The 21,270-nt window shown below is 35.9% G+C and overlaps 1 protein-coding gene across 1 annotated transcript in view; it reads right to left on the bottom strand.

The window, feature by feature from the left end:
- The window catches only part of LOC150099330 (ER degradation-enhancing alpha-mannosidase-like protein 2), a 146,053-nt gene that overhangs the window by 47,404 nt on the left and 77,379 nt on the right, over nucleotides 1-21,270 (bottom strand). Inside the window, exon 4 of the mRNA XM_090403720.1 lies at nucleotides 13,677-13,888. Coding sequence (XP_090259846.1) covers nucleotides 13,677-13,888 — 212 coding nt within the window. The remainder of the gene's footprint in view (nucleotides 1-13,676; nucleotides 13,889-21,270) is intronic.

Genomic DNA, 21,270 nt, shown 5'->3' on the forward strand with positions numbered 1-21,270 from the left:
GCCCAACTGCACTGCCTCTTGTAAGTCAGAAGTAAGTATTTAAGATTTCTTTTTTGTGTGTCTGTTGTTACACATCACTGCATGTTATGATATCATCATCAAATTCCTGCCATGTGCTCTCAAGGGGTGTACAGGATATGATAGCACAACATGAAAAATTTACATCATTACTAACTTCCTATCTACAATTTTCCTCCAAATCAGTCTGTTACTTGCCAAGACCACAACATATTCAGATCTTATATTTCTATTGTCTAAGGCACTTTATACCATATCAATCCACCTATATCTTGGTCTTCCTCTAGGTCATTTTCCTGCCAACCTGACAGAGAACACTTGTAATCTTTCCTCATCCATTCTGTTTAAATGACCACACCACCTGAGATTAGCTCTGCTAACGCATTATTGGATGCTGATAATGTCAAGTTCTTCCCTAATATCCTTGTATTGAATATGATATTGCCATGGATTCCATCTGTTAATGCCTCTAATCTTTCTCAGGACTCTCATATCTGCAGTCTCTAGTCTTGGGTCAAGTGTTTTACTTCTGACCCAGCTCTCAGATCCATAAGTTAAAACAGGTTTGAACACTATCTTGTATATGGCTAATTTAGTGTTCTGCTCTCTCATTCCATATGAATTTATTCAATTGACTTCGTACGATACCAGCTTTGTTGATTCTGTTGTCTATTTCCATTTAATTTACTATCTTCACTAAAAATCTTGCCTAAGTAGCTAAAATGTTTTACTTGTTCCACAGGTTCTGCGTTCGCAACGCAGTTGACATTTTCAACAATTCCACCTATTTTCATTGTCTTTTTAATGCTGACCTTCATACCATATCTATTACAGCAGTTATTCAATTTAGTCAGGGAATCTTGCAGGCTTGTAGCGGATTTATTTAGAAGTATAACATCATCTGCATAAAGCAAAGAGCTAAGATTAACATTTCCAATTTTGATATCAGGTTTAATACCACTTTCCTTCATAATGTGATCCATACAGATCAGGGGTTCTCAACCTCTTCCAGTGTCATACCACTATATTTAATTCAAGATATTAGATGTACCAGTAAGGCAGTGGCTCACATACCACCAGTGGTATGCGAACCATAGGTTGAGAATCCCTGATATAGATAATGAATAACAGAAGGGATAATGTGCATCCTTGTCTCACACCAGATTTAACATTAAACCATCTTCCTGTACTTCCTTCAATTCTAACTGCTGACTTATAACTCAAATAAAGACTAAGAATTGCTTGATATATAACCCCATTGACACCATATAACTGTAGCGTCTTGAATAGCTTCTCTCTTGGCACCTTGTCATATGCCTTTTTCAGATTGACAAAACTTAAATACAAATCTTTGTTATATTTCATGATTTCTCAACTATGTGTCGTCAAGTGAAGATCTGATCCTGATCTTCTTAACCAATCTTTTCTTCTACAATTCTTCTCAACCGTTTCTCAAGTATACTTGCATAAATCTTACCAGGAACTCTCAGTAGGGAAATACCTCTGTAATTCTCAGATTCAGTTTTATTTCCCTTTTTATATATGGGTACTACGAGAGCTCTACTCTAAACATCGGGAATTCGTCCCTGTGTCCACACCTTCTAAACTAGGCAGTGCAGCCACTGTAAGACTTTTATACCACCATACTTCAGCATTTCTGGTCGAATGTCATCTACTTCTGCTGCCGTTCCACATTTCAAGCCTTTGATGGCTTTTTCTACTTCAAGTTTGGATATGTTCCTGACTGTATGCCGGTTGAGTGTTTTTTACCACTGTGCTAACACTGCTTGTTTCATTTAGCAATTTTTCAAAGTAATTACTCCACACTTCAAGGATATCTTTTCCTCCTGTTTTCATGTCACCTTTGTCATCTCTAATTCCTTTTACTACACTCTTCCCCCCATTTCTAAGCTTCTTCAACAACCTCCAGAATATTTTACCACCTTCGTGATATTTATTTTCTATGTTATTGCCAAAGTCCTCCCATGACTTTTGTTTAGCTAGTTTTACACAGTGTTTAGCTTTCTTACATTTGTCTCTGTATTCTCTAAGATCACAAGCTAACTTATTTGCCAGGAACTTTTGATATGCTTTCTTCTTTCCTTCACTGCCTCTTTAACTTCCTGTGTCCACCATGGAGTTCTAATTTTTCTATCCTTGCAGACAACCTCACCACATGCCTCTATGGCTGAATCAATCAGGGTTTTCTTCAAGGTTTGCCACTGAATCTCCAATGTTTGGTTTCTATTCTCAAACTCTTTCATTTTTTCTTGAATACTATTTGTGTATTTTAGTCTACAGTTCACATCTAAAAGTGCTGCTCAACTTTTATTCGCTTTAAAACTTTCTTATATGTTATTCTTTTCAATATGAAATTCAATTTTATCCTGCTCAAGACTAAATAGTGATAATTTCCAATTTCAGAGCCTCTGTACACTCTGTTGTCCTGTACCAGGGAGAAAACATCACTATCAACAATAACATAGTCAATGAGACTTTTCTTATTCCTTGTCTCTTCTCTCCATATGAATTTGTGCACATTTTTATGTTGGAACATGGTGTTAGTAACAACCAGTTCATGTCCCGAGCAGAAATCCAACAAGTATTTGCCATTATTATTAGCTTTACTCCTTTCTCCAAATTTTCCCAAAATATTTTTGCATGTCTGACAATCATTTCCTACTCTGCTATTTAGATCCCCAACAATGACCAACTTTTCCTTTTTCATTGTGTCAGTTGCTTTCTCTAAAGCCAGAAAGAATTCCTCCACTTCTACCTTAGTAGAACCTTCTGTGGAACCATAGCACAAATAAGTCTCATTGTCCAGTTCCCCATTCTGATATTTGCTCACATTAGTCTACTTGAGACTGACTGCTATTCAAAGAGATTAGCCTCATATTTAGTGTTGAATACTATAGTTACTCCTTCTTTTCCTTGATTGTCATTGCCTGAATATAACATTTTGTATTTATTGCTCAGAGAGATCCCACCAGTTTTTGTCTTTTTTGTTTCAGTCACTCCTATTATGTTGTTCTGCTACTTATCTAATTCCTCAGCTAGCTCCATTTCTTTGCCATTCAGGCTTCTTATCTTGACAGTGTTGATCAAAATCTGGTGATGTTGAGTTGGGGTGTGTTTTCAGATTTGTTCCAGTAGCCGACTTTCGCTGTTCGTCCTGGTTCCCTGGCAAAAACAACGGAGGACTTGTATGAGAGCTTGTTGACTAAATCCTAAATTGTCAGCCCATCCTCGTTCGTTCAGTATCCAGGTTCATACCCAACAGGGTGCACCACGAGAAGGTGAGGATTGAACATTAGGTCAGAAGCCCTGGTCGGTTCTCTGCATTCCTTTAAATGCTATGTGGAGGTCTCCTCTCAGTTATACAGGTTTGTACTTTAAGCACCCCATGTTATGATATATTGTTTGGAATTATGAGCAATGAAATGAAGGCTATGAAGCCAGTGCCTTATGTCTGTAAACTGGATGTGTTTTTCTGACCAGTTTGTCTGTTCTGTTAGACAAATGAACCCAATTTCCAAGTGGATAAACCATATCACCTTCATATTTTTTTTTTTTTGTGGTCTCATCCATGAAAGGTTTTTTTAAACCTACAGTACAGTCATACCATGGTTGGGCTAAGGAATTTTTTCTACTTTGTTACGTTTATATATTTTTTTATTTATCCATTGCATACTCAAGCCACTTCAAGTCTCCAGTAAGTACGTGGTGGTCTCAAACTTAGAGTTGAAATTCATTTCCCATCTAACATGACACTGGGTAACTCATTTTCAACTGATAAACTAGCCACAGAAGATCTTTGCATCCTAGACGGGATTCAAACTCAGGTCCTTTCAACCAAAGAGCACATCAATACCACTGAGTTATGTAGTCTATTATATTGTTGTTATTATTATTGCCTATGAATCTCCATATGGAGTTCAAAGACTCATTGCAGAAATCTGCTACTATCTACATATTTTGTACCTCTCCTTGAATGAATTCACCAACAAAGCCCTCAACAACAGACTCCAGCAACCACTCATTCAGCACTTCCCAAGTGAAAAATCTAATCCTGAAGGTCTTACTAACAAGAGTGTGGTTGTGCCCTCGGGCCAAGTGCTGAAAAATTTGCTATCAATCCTATAAAACCCTTTCAACAACTTAAATGTTTCTATAACATTCCCTCTTTACCACCTATCAATCAACTTCTACAACCCCAAAATCCTCAATCTATCATATGAAGCATTCTACACCACTCAACATCTTGATCACTTGACTCTGGATCCTGTGTACCACTTCCTCATCCTCAAGAAATTCAGGTGACCAGACAGGTGTAGTAATCCAAATATGGTTGGATCAAAGCCTTATAAAGGGGAATGAACAGTAATCCTATAAGCTACCTTTCTACCTTGGCCATTTTGCATCATTTTCTTCATTTTGCTTCAATTCTCTATCCACTAACACCCGAGATGTGCAGTTTCAATTTCTTGGAGTACAGTTTCTTCATCCCAAAATGCATAAATTTAAAATGCACTTTTTAAAATTAAACTGACACTAGTTTCTTTGGCCCATACTATTAGTCTATTTAAATCATTCTGCCAGCTCTCTCTGCAGTACCTTGACTACCTGCACATCAGTCAACTCAATATTTGCCTTCAAATCATTTCCTATATCACTTAAGTACAAATTAAATAGTGGTCCAAGCACAGAGCCATTGAAACATGCTGCTATCATATTCTGTTCCTCCGTATACTACTCTTTAGAATTTGTCCATCACCCACCCTCATATCATCCAACATTTGCTCCAATTTATGGAACCAAATTCCATGCAGTATCCCATCAAATGCTTTTGCAAAATCTAGCAGTACCATCATGAAGCTTTCAACTCACCTGTCACTCTATAATAAAAATAGAGCATTCATATTATTGGTTTGTCATATGCAAATTGCCTTATAGCTTTTCGAGATATTGTGTTGACTCCTTTTCACTTTACTATCATCATTATTGAGGAGTTCTATATAGATCTGCAAAAAGCAGTATAGCAGACATCAAGTCAAGATCTCCCAATTGTAATGGGGAACATAAACACAAAAGTAAGCAAAGACTACCTGACTAACTTTCCGATTAAGAGTAATCGGAAAGTTCGGGTATGGAGAAAGCAATGAACATGGCGAAAGACTGCTAAACTTCTGCTCAAATAATAGACTAACAATAACCAACACTCTCTTTAAACATCCAAAACCCCAAAGAAAATGGACATGGATATCACCAGACAGACAGACAAACCAAGAATATGATAGACTATATTATTGTAAACCAAAGATGGAAATCAAGTATCCTAAACTGCAGATCCTTTTCAGCAGATTGTGGATCAGACCATAAGCTAGTATTAGCAAACCTAAGAATAAAGTTAAAATCTGCAAGCACTTTTAGAGTCAAAAGGAGACTGAATGTAAAAAACTACAAGACAATATTCTAAGAAAATATCAACTAGAACTAGACAAAAACCTGAAGGAACTACCAAAACAGAATATAAACATCGAAGAACTTGGTGCAAATTAAAGGAAATAATATTAAATTAGGCAGAAAAAACAATAGGTTACACAGAAAGAGAAAGTAAAAAGGATTGTATCTCGAATGAAGTAAAAAGATTAAGCGATCAAGGGAAAAGCATGAAACTAAAACAGAAATTAATATAATAGATTAACCAGAGAAATTAGAAAAACTAGTTAAAAGAGACAAGAATAACTGGTTAGAAGAAAAAATGCAAAATGGCAGGAACGCTATCAAAAGAAAATAACCTTCATGGATTATATAAACAAATAGACTAAATTAGCAAGACACGGACAACAAAAATTATAATGATCAAAAACAAAGAGGGACAACTAATTGAAAGTAAAACAAAAAGAATGGCCAGATGGGAAGAATATTTCAAAGATTTATATAATAAAAACAGCTCCCGGGACATTACGATTCTAGCCACTGAAATGGAAGAGGAAACAAATATCTTTACCAAAGAAATAATAGCACACAGCATAGAAAAACTCAAAACTAGGAAAGCACCTGGCATTGATCAAATACATGAAGAATTCTTAAAAGCAGGAAAGGAACAACTTTTGGAACCATTAAAAACATTATTTGAAAGGATCTACAAAAAAACGAAGCAGTGCCTACTGATTGGACCAAATCAGTCATAACTCCTATATACAAAAAAGGAGATAAAACAGAATGCAATAATTACAGAGGCATTAGCCTCCTCAGTATTCCAATAAAGTTTTTACAAAAGTACTCCAAAAACAAATCAAGCCATATATAGAACTGGCACTAGGAGAAGAACAAGCAGGTTTCAGACCAAGGCAAAGCACAATTGATCAACTATTCACCTTAAGACAGCTAATAGAAAAGACACTAGAGTACAACCAAAGTTGCTACATAAATTTCACAGACTTTTGTCAGGCATTTGATTCAATCCGTAGAAGAGAACTATAGAAAACTATGGAAGAATTTGGAATTCCCAACAAAACCATAAGAATAATAAAGAATCTGTATGAGAAGTCTGAAAGTACAGTACGAATGGAGGACACCTTAACCAACTGGTTCCACACAGAGAGCGGAGTAAGACAAGAATGCAATCTGTCACCAGACCTGTTCAATCTTACACTGGAAGAAGCAACCAATAAGGCCTTAAACAATGAAGACTCCGGAATCAAAATATATAGGAAAAATGTAACACATTTAAAATTTGCAGACAACATTGTATTACTTGCAAGCACAGAAGAAAATCTACAGCGAATTTCTGATAAAATAAAGGAGGAGTGTATAAAATCTGGATTAAACATAAATATAGACAAAACAAAAATTATGCAAATAGGAAAAAGAAGCACCAATCTGAAAATTGAAATTGATAGTAAGAATCTAGAGCAAGAAGAAAACTTCACCTACCTTGGAGGAGTTATTGAGTACAATGGTGGAATTATAAAAGATATAAACAGACGAATCAGTCAAGCATCCCAAACTTTTGGATGACTTAATAAAATATGGAAGTCAAGAGACATCAAACAAGCAACAAAAGTAAGAATCTATGAAACAATGGTCCTCCCAATACTCCTCTATGGAAGTGAATGCTGGAATCTCAGGCTGAAGAGAAAAAATTATTAGTTACTGAAATGGGTTGGCTAAGAAGATTACTTGGAGTATCTCTGCTAGATCGAATAAGAAACGAAGACATAAGGAAATGCTAAAACAAGAAATAACGATAATAGACAAAATCCAAGAAAGAAGACTGCAATGGTTTGGCCATGGGACCAGAATGGGAACAGAAAGACTACCATCTAAAGCCCTGAATACAACGATGGAAGGTAAAAGATCGAAAGTAAAAGATCCGGCCCAGAATTAGATGGATAGACAAAATAAAAGAGGACCTGAAAACCATATCACAAGCGACATCAAACTGGACAGAATTGTTCAGACTCTCCCAGGACAGAGAGAAGTGGAAAGAGTTCATTCGGCCTCATCATCATCCACATAGATGATGGAAGAGAGAAGAAGAAGATCATCATTATTACTCTATTAATTTAATAGTTATTGGTAGAAATTCTTGGATTTTTCAAGGTTAAACTGTCCTTCCTTTACAAGTTGCTTTACACCAATCTGTTCATATATCCTCGCATTTTTATTCTTTTAATGATGATCCAGTGCTTCTTTAAATAGGGCTGCATTTTTTTTTTTTTTACCCACTGTGACAACTATGGCTTTTGTTTTTATCCACTCATGATTATCACCACTGTAGTCTATTCCTGTAAATATTTTATGTAATGTCTATTTTTATATCCTTCAAGTTTTCTACATATATACATATTTCTAATTGGTTTAACTTATAAACTCAATTTTGTGCATATGGAATTAAGGACTGACATTACATTACCACCTGGGTATTTTTTTTCCTTTTACACTGTTTCTATATCAATTGTTAAATCAACAAAGTCTGAGATATCTCATGGTGCTATGAATCTATCCTGTGGTCATTTCAATATACATGAACACCTCAGGCATAATTTCAATCAAATATCAGTTCAAACCACCTTTTTATCTTCTGGTAGAAATAAACGTGATCGACCCTTTTTCATGTCTTCTCCCACCCACCCAAGTCCATATTCACCATGTCTGTTCTTCTTTTGCTAATTATGTCCTAAAGGCACCCATTACAGACTTTTTAATTTTTTTTGTTCGTTTTAGCAGTTCTTTGATTGTTATGAGGGTGTGCTGAAAAGTTGTGATAATCACCATGAAGAAACTGAGATAGAACCATGTAACTTACACATTATTCTATATATTCCCCACAAAGTATTATACACTTGTTACAATGCTGCCACATCATTTGCAATCCTCTGAGAAAAAAAGTCTTTCCCTTATTGCACAAATCAATCCTTAGCTTCAGATATCACTTCATTTGTGGTAAATTTTGTTCCTTTCGAGTGTTTCTTGAAATTTGGGAATAAGAAATAGTAAGATGGGGCCAGATCTTGAAAATAATAAGGCAGACACTGAAAGCCCAAGTTGTGTACCATCCACTGGGTTTCATGAGTAGCCTAAGCAGGTGTGTTGCCTTGCAAAAGCAACATGCATCTGCTCAGTTTCCTGTAGGTTTTTCCATCAGTACCTCCTTCAATTCCTTTAGAGCTGTTGAATAAACTGCTGCTGTAACAGTTTCACTTTTTTTTTTTTTTTTGAGGTACTTGATAAGGATTACACCATCCATATCCTAAAAGACAATGGTAAGAACTTTCCATACTGACTTTTAGGTTCAGAACTACTTTGGCTATGGAGTACCTTTGTGTGTCCTCTCCGTTGACTGTTTGGTCTCTGGATCATATTGATGAAGCCATGTTTCATCAAAAGTCACAATACACACCAAAAAAATTTGCACCTGATTTATTTCTCAAAATGACCCAAAATCCCTTGAGATGACAGTATGTTCTTTCTCTCTTTTGGTCAGCATTTGGGGACCCATTTCACTGAGAGCTTCTACATGTCTAGATGTTGATGGATAATGACCCCAACTCGTTCCCTGGATATCCCCAGAGTCTTTGGAATGTTTATGGCTGGTATTCTGTCTATCATCAAGGATCGTGGTATGCACTGCATCGATGTCTTCAGGTGTGATTGCTGTGGAAGATCTTCCTCACCTCTGGTCATCTGTTGTCTCAGGATGCTCAGTTTTAAACTTGGCCATCCACCTGGCAACTGTTGGATATACTGAGGCACAGTCCCTCCTAAAGTGTCACACAAAGTTGGATGAATCTCAGTTGTAGACTTTTCTTGCAGTAAGAAAAAGCTGATGATTGCCTGTACCTCTGTGTTTTTGAAGTTCTTCAAAACCTCTGACATGTTTTCTTATATATCCTAAAAGAAAAAGAACAAATTATTATAATTTGATGAAACATGGAGGTTAATGGGTTTTAGGATATGTTCTTTCTTTCTTGTGGTTATATCAGTTGCATTAACATCATTTTTGTTCTAGGTGTTTATCAGAACTGCCCCCCCCCCACTTTATACATGAAATGCCTCTATTTCAATATCATTTACCTGCAATGGTGCACATTTTTGAATTGTGGTTAGTTAATTACATAACTTTCACCTTATGTCAACATGACTGTTTCTGAGACTGGGGTAACATATTAAGCTGTTCTTTTTAATAATTTATGAAAATTGACTACAGCTTCATATAATTATTTGTGGTGTACTACTAAATATCTAGTTTGCATATCTAGAAAGTGTCCTCAGTTTGGCCAGATTGTGTATACTATATTACATTCTCCATAACATTAACTTCTGTTTTTCAGAGAACACCTTAGAGTTAACTCTTAACTCTGAGAATTAAGGGCCATTCGTGCTTTAACAGTTTTCCTGCGATGATAATGCAATGGGTTTTCTTCCCACCTTCTACGTTACAATGTACTTGCTGAAATAGGTTACATCTTTGCATGACAGTCTTCAGTATTAGTACTGAGTTATTATTACTTTCACTTGCTGCAAGTACAGAATAACTGCCATCTTTTCACAGATGTAGATAAGCATTAGTATGGTTATTCCTTAAAGACCTGGCTAACAAGATGGCTCCTATACTTACACTACTGCCAAAATAGCTTCTAGGTTCCTCATGTTATGCAAGCTCTACTGACACAAAATGCTTGTACCCATGGTAGAAAATATAGGCTATAAATGCTAACTGATATGTAAAATTATACAGCCAAAAGATACAAAATTTGTGTGGAACCACTCCACACTTCCAAAAAGAAATGCCTGACAAATATTTAGCAACAGTCTTCAGCATTTTCAATGTGTATACTTTAATAATTAGTTACCTAAAAAAAAAAAGGATGTGCTTCTGTAGCATGGTTAAAAGGGTGACATAACATGCAAAATTGTATTATTACGAGGTTAAAGGTTTTCTCTCCCAGAAATGCACCTCCCCCCCCCCATCCCACAAAACAAGCAACCAAATAACCTGTGAATAGAATACTACTGGCAGAAATAAGAAACTCAACATCAGTAAGAAGTGACTTAGAACACCAAAATATAAAATCTGATAATACTTCGTCTTGGCAGATAAAAGATAAATTTGGAGGAAAATTATCAATAGGAAGTTACTAATAATGTAACATTTTCATGTAGTAATATCTTGTATACCCTCTTGAGGGTACATATCAGGAATTTAATTATGACAATAACATCAAGAAACCAGGCTTAACACTCAAGGGACAAGGAAGGTTGTGCATATGCACACAAAATATACATTATTATAATTACGAGCAACTCCAAGGAGGCCTTAGTCTCATCGAGAGAGGCCCTAACATCATGTCAAGAACAACTATTCGACATTCACACAGTATCTATCATACCTCGTTCACAGTCATGGCACCCACAACAGACTCTGGCAGTTTATTCCACTCATTCACCACTCTCCAAGTAAAAAACCTAGCTCTAACACCCTTACTAACCACACTCTTGCCCAGTTTCCATGGATGGCCCCTGGTCTTCCCACCATGAGTCCTATTCTCAAAAATATCTTCTGAATTAATCTTATAGAAACCCTTCAGTAATTTGAATGTTTCAATCATATCACCCCTATTCCGTTTATCAACCAATTTCTGCAGCCCACAAATCTTCAACCTGTTCTCATAAGGTTCATTCCATTGACCTGCTATCATCTTGGTCACTCGTCTCTGGATCCTCTCCACCTTCTCCCCATCAAGAAGAAACCCTGGCGCCCAAATCTGGGCACAATAGTCTAGTTGGGGTCTTATCAAGGTTCGATACAGAGGAACAATAACCTGTTTGTCTCTGCTTGTTAAAGTATTTTTCAGCAACCAAGTGATTTGGTGAGTTGATTTAGCCACTTTTGAGATGTGCCCCCTAAACTTCAACTCCCTATCTACCAACACTCCAAAATCTCTGGCCTCGTCAATCTCCTGGAGTACGGTTCCACCAATGTGATATACTGCTAGTAATCTTTTCACCCCAAAATGCATAACCTTAAACTTTGTCAGATTAATTGAAATCCATTCTCCTTAGCCCAGTCCTCCAAACTGTCCAAATCATCTTGCAAAATTTTGACATCCTGTGCACTCACTATTGCTCTACCCAACTTTGCATCATCAGCAAACAAATGAACACTTCCTCTCAGATCCTTTCCTATATCGTTAATGAACAAATTGAAAAGTAGTGGTCCAAGAACAGAACCCTGCAGCACACCACTAGTCACTGGCCATCTTTTGGACTCTACTCCTGAATAAACCACACTCTGATATCTCTCCATCAACCACCCTCCTATCCATCTCACCAACCCTATATCCATCACCATATGCTTCAGTTTACTGATTAGAACTCCATGTGGTATCCTGTCAAAGGCCTTAGCAAGGTCCAGTAGAATCACTGTAAACCCGTTACCCTTATCCAGTTCAGCCGTCACTGTGTTATAAAACAGTGAGCAAGTTACTGATTAAAAACAGAGACAAGATATGGGCAATTTAATATTACATGTGCTATATCAGCAATAGTGCAGTTTTTCTTATAAATAAATAAAAATTAATCTGCTACTGTTTTTTTTATTTTCCTGTAGGAAGTAGGTGAGGCCATTTTAGCCCTATCTTTTGGAGACCAAGAGCAGTTCAATCTCCACCGGTGGTCAATCAGAGATAGTTGGCCTAAGACTATCACTATTTTGTTAGAAGTTTATTTTCCACTTGGTTGGACTATAATAAATTTAGTTTAATCCTTTATCCAAGTGTAAGCAAACAAAGTTTGTGTCTGAAGTATCTTCAGGACTGAGGCAATTCGTTGTAAAGGTGGACCAAGTTCTCATCACTCTTTGTCTCAGAATCTCCCATAATGCAAAGCACATCTCCTTCCAGACACGTATAATGCTATGCATTAAGGAAAGGGCCACTACCTAGACCAGTTTCGAACTTTATTGAGATCTTGTCAGTGGGAGCCAGACCAAGAAGTGGTGATACTAAGGCAGAAGCAATGGAGAGGTCATATTTACTTATACGAGTTGCCAAAAGGTGTTCTACCTTATTATTAAATTACTCTGGACTTTGAGAAAGATGTTGGAAGTTTATTTTCCACTTGGTTGGACTATAACAAATTTAGTTTAATCCTTTATCCAAGTGTAAGCAAACAAAATTGGGGCCTGAAGTATCTTCAGGACTAGTATCACCACTTCTGGGTCTGGCTTCCACTGACGAGACCTCAATAAAGGTCGAAACCGGTCTGGGTAGTGGGCCTTCCCTTAATGGATAGCATTATAAATGTCCGGAAAGAGATGTGCTTTGCATTATGGGAGATACTGAGACAAGGAGTGATGAGACCTTGGTCCACCTTTACTACGAGTTGCCTCAGTCTTGAAGATGCTTCAGGTGCAAACTTTGTTTGCTTACACTTGAATAAAGGATTAAACTAAATTTACTATCACTATTTATACATGGCATCCAGTGAAAAGAGGTGGCTGACAAGTGTCACCATCTCATGGTCATTGTGTCGGTTCTATGGTCGATTTTCATGATTTTACAGGACAAAAAAAAACTAAGTTTCTGGGAGAAAAAAAACCACTTGCACATGCAAGAAATGAATTGACTAAACTGGGAACTAGTCAAAGTAGGGCTTAGAAAAAGTTCCTCTACTCAGCAACTAAAATGGAACTTGGAACGTTTTTTCTTCAGGCAGTCCAGCACAATGGACATCACTTTCACTGAGTTATAAAGGTTTCTTTTAACTTGAAATTATTTATACAGGGAGGAAATATGGAGACTTAAAAAAAAAAAAAAAAAAAATATATATATATATATATATATATATATATACTCTATAATATAAAATGATAAGCCTTTTTTGTAACGTTTTTGTGTCACCTTTTTTTGTCAGGTTATTTGAAGCATTTTGAAACTCAGGGCTACCCTCCCTGAGTGTTGAGTCTTCAAAATTCGAGTCATCAGAATTCAAGGGAGAACCGGCCTACCAGTCCGGAACCCTGTAGGCACCGGGGGGGGGGGCAGAGCCCGCCCCCCAGTGTGTGTGTGTGTGTGTATATTATAAGTTGATAGAATCAATCTTGAACAGTATTTATAATATAAAAAAAAATCATAAATTTAACTTACTAATCCCACAGATGATTTACTTTCCCATAATTTATACAAAGCTTTTAAAGCTGTATGTTCAAATATTGGGTCCCCTGTTAACCTACTAAGTGCACCAAACTCCACTATAAAAGTTGATACACCAGCTGTACATGTAATAGGAGTCTCTCCTGATGGCACTCCATAACGAAGATTAACTGTTCCATAAGGCATGCCTGTCTTGGTTTCAAATGCTGAAAAGGACAAAGACGTGAATTAAGAAAAAAAAAAAAAATTAAGTATTCAAGTAAGAACTAATTGATAAGAAATGCCTTAAAATTATCTTTAAACTCTGAAACATCACTTTCTTTTAAGCCATTTTCAATATGTTTCATACAAAAATCATTTAACAAAACACAATTCCACCATTCGTTTGAGATTATTCATTGTAACTGTTTAGAATTTAGAACAGGAAATATTCAAAAATTATAAAATTTCTTTGCCTAATTCTTTAAATGATTTTAAGAATACACTTGGGTCTCTTTTTATGCGGATTTGAAGTTATGCAGGGCAAACCCACAGATATCAGACCTTTCAACACTTCTGCGCATGTCAACAGAAGGAGAATCCATTCCGATAACAGGGTAATCCAGCGTTTCCCATACTTTTCCTACAACGGAAACACTTCACAAATCCTGAACTTTTCATGGAACACCTTGGTTATTTTGTAATATATTCATTAATAATTAATTGTTAATTTAGCTGATTTTTTATTATTAATTAATAACTGATCATTAATTATTAATTAATTAAATTTGTCCCAATGGAGAAAAAAAGCACCAAAGAAATTTCTTTTCTTTGGAAATGAAAATTGCCATTTTAGATCGCTTAGCAAAAGGAGAGGGATCTATAGTGATTGGTAAACATTTTAATTTAGGCAAATCTACTATAAGAGCAATTAAAAAGAATGAAGTGGCAATAAGAAAATCATCATTTCTGGCACAAAACTTAGTGTCAAATTATCATCGTACTCAAGAGATGCTTTATTAGAAAACACGGAACGAGTGCTCGCAATTTGGATTGAAGAATTAACTCAAAGAAGAATTCCTATAAGTGGCTATTTAAATAAGCAAAAGCTCTTCAGTTTTTATGAACATATGAAGCAATTGGAGCCGTCTACTTCCACTTCCCAGGCTGATAAAGAATTTTGGGCTAGCAAAGGATGGTAAACCGGGTTTTTAAAAAGGAATAGGCAAGGTTGCAGAAGCAGATGAAGAAGAAGCCAAAAATTTTCAAGAGAAGTTAGCCAAAATTTTTGAAGTTGGTGGATATTGTCCCGATCGAGTGTTTAACGCTGAAGAAAAAGGATTATTTTGGAAGAAAATGCCTAGTCGAACTTACATCGCAAAGTCTGAAGAAAAAGCAGGTTTAAAGCAAGCAAAGATCAAGTAACGTTGTTACTTTGTAGCAATGCATCAGAAGATCGAATGTTGAAACCCCTCCTAGTAAACCAATTTCTAAGACCACATGCTCTAAAAGGCAAAGATCTAAAACAGCTGCCTGTACATTGGATGGCTAATACAAAGGCCTGGTTAACAAATGCTGTATTTACTGAATAGTTCAATAATTGCTTTGTACTAGAAGTGGAAACATACATGTAGCAAAAAGTTCTTGATTTTAAAGTTTTATTAATTGTTGACAATGCACCAAGTCATCTGCATTTAGAACATCCAAATGTGCAGGTAGTGTTTTTTCCGCCCAATACAACAAGCATTATTCAGCCATTAGATCAAGGCATAATTGCTACTTTTAAAAAATATTATGTTAAGCACACTTTTCAATTTATATTGGATAAACTAGAAAATGAATCATTAACAGTAACTGACGTTCGGAAAAAATTTTCTATTTTGGACTGCTTAAATCATGTTGCATCTGCTATCGCTGAAATAAGACCACAAATTTTAAATGCTTGCTGGAAAGCAGCTTGGCCTGGATGTATTGCAAACAGTGCAACCATGCAAACATCTACATTATCAGATGAAATCATTACACTAGCACATGAAATTGGTGGAGAAGGTTTTGATACATTTAGCCAGAACAATGTAGATGAATTGCTTGTGGATAATGCCTTCAGTGACAATGATATTATTGGATATCGATTAACTTTAGATATCGTCAAAGATCCAGAAAACGATAGTGAAGCAGAAGAAAAACCTGTCCCCCTCACTGCAAATATAATTCGAGAAGGTCTTGAACTGTGCAATAAATTGGAAAATCATTTTCTTATTAATGACACAAATTCTGAACAAGCCTTTAAATTCCAACGTAAGCTGAAGAACTGTATGTTTGGATATCGCAAGCTGTATAAAAAATTAGTGAATTCATCATCACAAAGTTTAATCACTGATTACATTGTCAGAAGAAAAAAATTAGCACTGAACAAAGGTGAAGCTAATTCTGTTTGTGAAGAACCATTACCTTTACCATACAGATCTGATGCGCTGACTATCTCTTCTGGTGATGAAAGTGATTTTGCACCAGTTTGCAAATGTTGCCGAATATTGTCTAATAGCAATGATAATTCTGGTGACAAAATGTTAAAAAAAAAAAAAAAAAAATGTTACTTTTCAATAAAATTAAATGAATAAAGCTTTAAAACAAACTTAGGTTCTTATTTTCCTGAATTTCCATTAACTTTTTTCATGCGATTTTAGGTTTATTTTAATTAATTGCTTCAGTTTTATGTGCGGTTTTAGGCCTTTTTTGTGTGATTTTTTTATATGCGGTTTTCTGTGAACGTATCTACTGCATAAAAAGAGACCCGACTGTGCTTTCAAAGTTTGAATATGCAAACTGATTTTTATGAAATACAAATTTTACAAAGTGAGTTAGCAGTCCTATTTAGTAGAGAACAGAATCAAAACCTCTTGAAGATGTATGAACATATATGCTGTCCTTTAAAATATATGATGCCAAAATTTGTTGACAGGAGATGACAGTTGATAGGAGAAACTAACTTTGAATACAAATTTTGGCATCATATCTTTTAAATGATAGCATATATGTTCTTAAAAATACTTATAATGTTCTAATTTTGGCAATGTTAAACACATCTAATCCCACAAAACATTCATGCTTATTTATAAAATAAAGAGCCAAAAGGCTTCAGTTCGGCAATGCAAAATTATATAAATCAAGTGGATATTAAATCCAGCATTATTTCAAATGCTGAATGTAGAAACTATGCAAGTTTCGTACAAAATATGACCAGAGAGCTTATGGGAATACACTCACCAGCATTTACAAGTTGCCCTAGCATGGACCTTATAGAAGACATGATCGCTTATAAAAGCATCCATATATTCACCTTCTACTAGTCCATTTTGATAAGGTTTCACTGACCTGAGAGCTGTTACGAACTGGTTGGTTTTCTACAGAGATGAGGCAAAAACCTTAAGAGAGCAAACGCTTGTTCAGTACTAAGGAACTTGAAGTGTTGGAGAGGTGTATTTTTCACAAGCGAACTCTCAGTCAGTGCATAAAGTATTTACTAAAATAAAGAACCAAAAGGTTTCGATTTGGCAATGCAAACCGAGAATTCGCTTTGAAATAACACTGGATTTAATAACCCTTGATTTATATAATTCATGCTTATTGTTCTACATAAACTATCATTCGTGCATTACTACCAATGAGATATTTGACATACATAATGTCTAAATTCAACACTACTGTAGCAACAAAAAAACATTCAAGATCAAGAAGTTTATAGAAATTATGTAGATATCTGCAAATATCAGTGATGGTTGAACAAGGTCTGTATCAAGGAAAGCACACAGATCTGCAGGTCTGGTTGACCAAGTGGTTAGTGCACTTGCACTCTAACCAACAGACTGTGGTTGAATTCCACAGTGGACATTGGAGACATCCATTCGAGAGATTCGCAATCATGCAATGATTGTTAACGTGTTCAGGTGGGGGATGAATTTCATCATCCAGTATGATACAAATGTCCTTAACTGTATGCCTGAAAGTGATTTTAAAAATGTCAACATCTAGACTCTAGAACACATAGTTTCTGGATTACATAAAAATAAAAAAATAATAATAACAATTAGCCCACCCATAGTACTAAAGTATTATATGTTTGCAATCCTTCGTGGACAGAACCCCCATTAAACAAAACTTGTAATAAGTTGGAATAACAGAATTTGGTGATGAAACCTGTGAATTTGATGTCTGAATCTACATTTTCTGTTCACAATCAGTTAAAAACATCTAGTTTATAAATTTCTTTTCAGAAAATGGTACTTCACCTTAAGTTATGTCAATTCATCAAAGGAAAATTCCTGATTTAATTACAGTCAAGTTATTATCATCATCAAATTCCTGACATGTACCATCAGGGGATGTGACAGTACTATATGGGCCTCCATAGCGTCAATATAGACGAAGCCCTTTGTTCAGAAAGACCTAGATTTGATTCTCATCCATGACATGAACTTTTTATCTGGTTTTTTTCAACTAAAGGTGAGTTAGCCAGTCTCATATAGAGGTGGACGGTTTTTTCACCCAGAAAAAACTCTCAGGTTTTTCACCCCTCACAATAAGAAAACCGGTATGTGCACGCGCGCACACACACGAATTACAGCCATAAATACATACTTAATCCCTAACTAGGAGGGCTCAACCAGTCCTAAGGGACAGATGAGGAATGGGGGAACCCATACGAATAAAATAAAATAAAATAAATAAATAAAATACCATCATTTTTTATTTTGGTTTAAGCCAATAAAAATACAATTTGGTCAGCTAAATCCCAAATTTTAAGCTCATTTTCAATCGTTCGGTATCCAGGTAGATACCTAGTAGGTGCACCACGAGAAGGTGAGGAATGAACATTAGGTCAGAAGCCCTGGTCGGTTCTCTGTATTCCTTTAAAGGCTATGTGGAGGTCTCTTCTCAGTTATACAGCCTTTGATCCTTAAGCACCAAAGTCAAAACACTAAATTACTTGTATACAAGACAGTGTTCAAACCAATTTTAACTTATGGATCTGAGAGCTGGGTCAGAAGTAAAAAATGCTTGACCAAAGAATAGAGACCACAGATATGAGAGTCCAGAGAAAGATTAGGGGCAGCATGAACAGATGACATCAATGGCAATATATTAAAAACGAGGACATGAGGAAAGAACTAGACATTGTCAGCATCCAGGAATGTGTTAGAAGAGCTAATTTCAGGTGGTATGATCACTTAAATAGAATGAGAGGAGGAAAGATTAGCAAAACAAGTGTTCTCTGCCAGGTTGGCAGGAAAAAGACCCAGAAGAAGACCAAGATATAGGTGGATTAATACGGTAAAAAGTGCATTAGAAGATAGAAATATAAGATCTGATAATGTGGGAGTCTTGACAGGTAGCAGAATGATTTGGAGAAAAATTGTAGACAGGAAGTTAGTAATGATGTAAATTTCTCATGTAGTACCATCATATCCTGTACTCCCCCCCCCCTGAGGGTACATGGCAGGAATTTGTTGATGATGATGACAAATAAAATAGTACTACATTAAAAAGTTACACCATTATGAACTTCCAATCAACAATTTTCCTCCAAATTAATCTGTTTAACCCACCTCTCAGATCCATAAGTTAAAGTTGGTTTGAACACTGTCTTACATATGGCTAATTCAGTGTTTTGACTAATTTCTTTCTTATTCCATATAAATTTATTCAACCGACCATACTAGCTTTATTAATTCTGTTGTCTATTTCCATATTTAATTTACCATCTTCACTAAAAACTGTGCCTAAATAGCTGAAAAGATGTTTTACTTGTTCTACAGGTTCACTTCAGGATATAGTTAATGTTTTTAATGTTTCTGCCTATTTTCATTGTCTATCTTTTTATTACTGGTTTTCATACCAAATTTATTACAGCAGTTATTCAATTTAGTCAATGAAACTTGCAGACTTGTACTGCAAGTTTTATTCAGAAGTATGATATCATCTGCATAAAGTAAAGTGGTAAGATTAACATCACCAACCACTTTCATACAGATAAGGAATAACAGTGGAGATAATATGCACCCTGGTTGAATACCTGATTTTACCTCAAACCTGTACCTTCTTCAAGTCTAACTGCTGACTTACAGCTTAAATAGAGACTGCATATTGTTTGATATACTGTCCCATTTACACCATATAACTGTAGCAGTTTGAAGAGCTTTCCTCTTGGCACTTTGTTATATGCCAGGGGTGGCCAACTACACCTCCTTTTGCAGCCACCATAATAATTCTGGTAAAACTTAAAAGAGCTGCAACCATTGACCGATGGAATGGTACAGGAGTAAGTGAGTGTGTGCATGGTGAGGTGGGTGGTGGGGGATGCAGAAGCTATGCCTGTCTACCATAACACTTTAGTTACACTTCCGGTGCTCATCTATCGGTATCAACCAACATATTGTTGCACGCGTCCACTGACAGTGCTTGTTATCATTGAGCTCTTTTTCAAGTGCTTAGAAATGTCGCATAAAAAACGTAAATACAAAGAGAAAGACAGACGTTTTTAGGCCAGGATGGGAAGAAGAGTTTCTTTTTGTGAAACGAAAAAGTAAACCAATGTGTGACATATGCCAATTAACTTGTGCAATTCAAACCCAGCAATCTCAAGGGTCATTATGACATGTATCGCAGTAATTTTAGCAAAGAATTTCCTCTTGGCTCTGATCTGAGGTGAACTAAACTTTCAACTTTGAAAGAACAACTCCATGGTCAGAGTAAATTGATGCCCATGTTTACTAAAGAGGCTGATGTTATTACCGAGACTGGTTTTATTTTAGCATTTAATATTGCACAGGTGTAACTTCCATACACAAAAGGTGAATTTGTCAAAAATATTGCACAAATAATTTCAGTTTTTTACCAGGATAATAAAAAACTATTCAAACTTATTAAAGAGATGCCAGTCTTCAGGCATATAATTGAAAAGAGAATTTCCGTTTTCAGTACTGACATTGTAAATAATTTACACCATAACTTGCAAAACTGTGCTACATTTAGTCTGGCTTTGGATGAATCTACAGATATTCAGGACAAACCATAACTAGCTACATTTGTCCACTTTGTATCTCATGGCCTGAACGTCAAGGAAGAGCTATTTAGACTTGATAGCATTGAAAGATACAACATGTGGCACGATGTTGTACCTACGAAAGCTTTGGTATCACACGAAAAATGCTCAACATTGCAACCAATGGTGCTCCAGCTATGAGGGGTAAAACTAAAGGTCTCATGGGGCTCCTTGAGAATGATGAATAGTATCCTGCTTTCCTACCTGTACATTGCTTTATTCACAGAGAATAAAGTAACGGAAGTAGTTCTAAGAATTGTCAATTTTATTCATTCAAGTGCTAAAACACACCAACAATTCTTGATGAGTTGAATTGTGATAAGATTCCTAATGAGGTATCATGGTTTTGCTTAGTACAGTGGCTCTCAGTTAGTAATATATTAAAGAATTTTTTCTTTGTTTTTAGACTCAATCAAAACAGTTTCTTAGAGAGAATGAGAAATATTTCCCTCATCTTGAAGCCACTCAGTAGTTGTTAGACATGGCTTTTTTCACCGATGTTTTCAA

The sequence above is a fragment of the Typopeltis vanoorti genome, chromosome 14 (genome assembly GCF_054136105.1).
Source record: "Typopeltis vanoorti isolate ZY-2024b chromosome 14, IOZ_Tvanoo_1.0, whole genome shotgun sequence".
Taxonomy (NCBI): domain Eukaryota; kingdom Metazoa; phylum Arthropoda; class Arachnida; order Uropygi; family Thelyphonidae; genus Typopeltis; species Typopeltis vanoorti.